Raw genomic sequence first — 1,115 nt, 5'->3', positions numbered from 1 at the left:
AGTGAGCGAATGTGATGATGCATTTGATTGTGTGGTTGTGTTGGACCAATGTGCACATGGAATCGTTGCTTGTGCACATGGACCACCACAAATTACACACTCAATTCATACTCCATCCTCTCAACCATGCATTGCGTCCTAATCACCACCACAATTTTCATTATCATTTCGAACATTGAGTTGAATGTCGACCGGTGAACTCATTCAACAACATATAATTCTTTCTTCACACATATCACTGATCGAATGTCTTCGGAATATTTTCGAGTGAAATTTGCGTTTCTCATTCTTATGAGCTTGATGACTCATGTGACAGGAATTAGGTTTGCGTGGATATCGACTGTGACAATGAGAATTGTGAATCGGATGTGCAGATGAGTTGTGCTGCGTACTTGTGTAGAGTTTCACAAATGTGTGATAATGCCAATTCGAGAGTTTGTGGTTGCAATGACGTTCACACCTGGATTGAAGAGGCAGTGAGCGAATGTGATGATGCATTTGATTGTGTGGTTGTGTTGGACCAATGTGCACATGGAATCGTTGCTTGTGCACATGGACCACCACAAATTACACACTCAATTCATACTCCATCCTCTCAACCATGCATTGCGTCCTAATCACCACCACAATTTTCATTATCATTTCGAACATTGAGTTGAATGTCGACCGGTGAACTCATTCAACAACATATAATTCTTTCTTCACACATATCACTGATCGAATGTCTTCGGAATATTTTCGAGTGAAATTTGCGTTTCTCATTCTTATGAGCTTGATGACTCATGTGACAGGAATTATGTTTGCGTGGATATCGACTGTGACAATGAGAATTGTGAATCGGATGTGCAGATGAGTTGTGCTGCGTACTTGTGTAGAGTGTCACAAATGTGTGATAATGCCAATTCGAGAGTTTGTGGTTGCAATGACGTTCACACCTGGATTGAAGAGGCAGTGAGCGAATGTGATGATGCATTTGATTGTGTGGTTGTGTTGGACCAATGTGCACATGGAATCGTTGCTTGTGCACATGGACCACCACAAATTACACACTCAATTCATACTCCATCCTATCAACCATGCATTGCGTCCTAATCACCACCACAATTTTCATTATC

The 1,115-nt window shown here is 41.3% G+C and overlaps 2 protein-coding genes across 2 annotated transcripts in view; both read left to right on the top strand.

Moving 5' to 3' along the window:
* The window catches only part of Smp_112170 (hypothetical protein), a gene marked incomplete at both ends in the record, with an annotated part of 549 nt that extends 407 nt beyond the window's left edge, over positions 1-142 (top strand). The window contains one exon of the mRNA XM_018792214.1: positions 1-142. This exon is cut by the window's left edge and continues 407 nt beyond it. Coding sequence (XP_018644072.1) covers positions 1-142 — 142 coding nt within the window.
* Positions 143-849: 707 nt separating this feature from the next.
* Smp_111100 (hypothetical protein) lies at positions 850-1,092 on the top strand (the record flags this gene model as incomplete). Its single annotated transcript, XM_018792213.1, has 1 exon — positions 850-1,092. The coding sequence occupies one exon, from the start codon at positions 850-852 to the stop codon at positions 1,090-1,092; it is 243 nt and encodes an 80-aa protein (XP_018644065.1).
* Positions 1,093-1,115: the final 23 nt, after the last annotated feature.

This window comes from Schistosoma mansoni, assembly GCF_000237925.1.
Source record: "Schistosoma mansoni, WGS project CABG00000000 data, supercontig 0478, strain Puerto Rico, whole genome shotgun sequence".
Lineage (NCBI taxonomy): Eukaryota > Metazoa > Platyhelminthes > Trematoda > Strigeidida > Schistosomatidae > Schistosoma > Schistosoma mansoni.
This window is presented reverse-complemented; position numbering and strand designations above follow the sequence as displayed.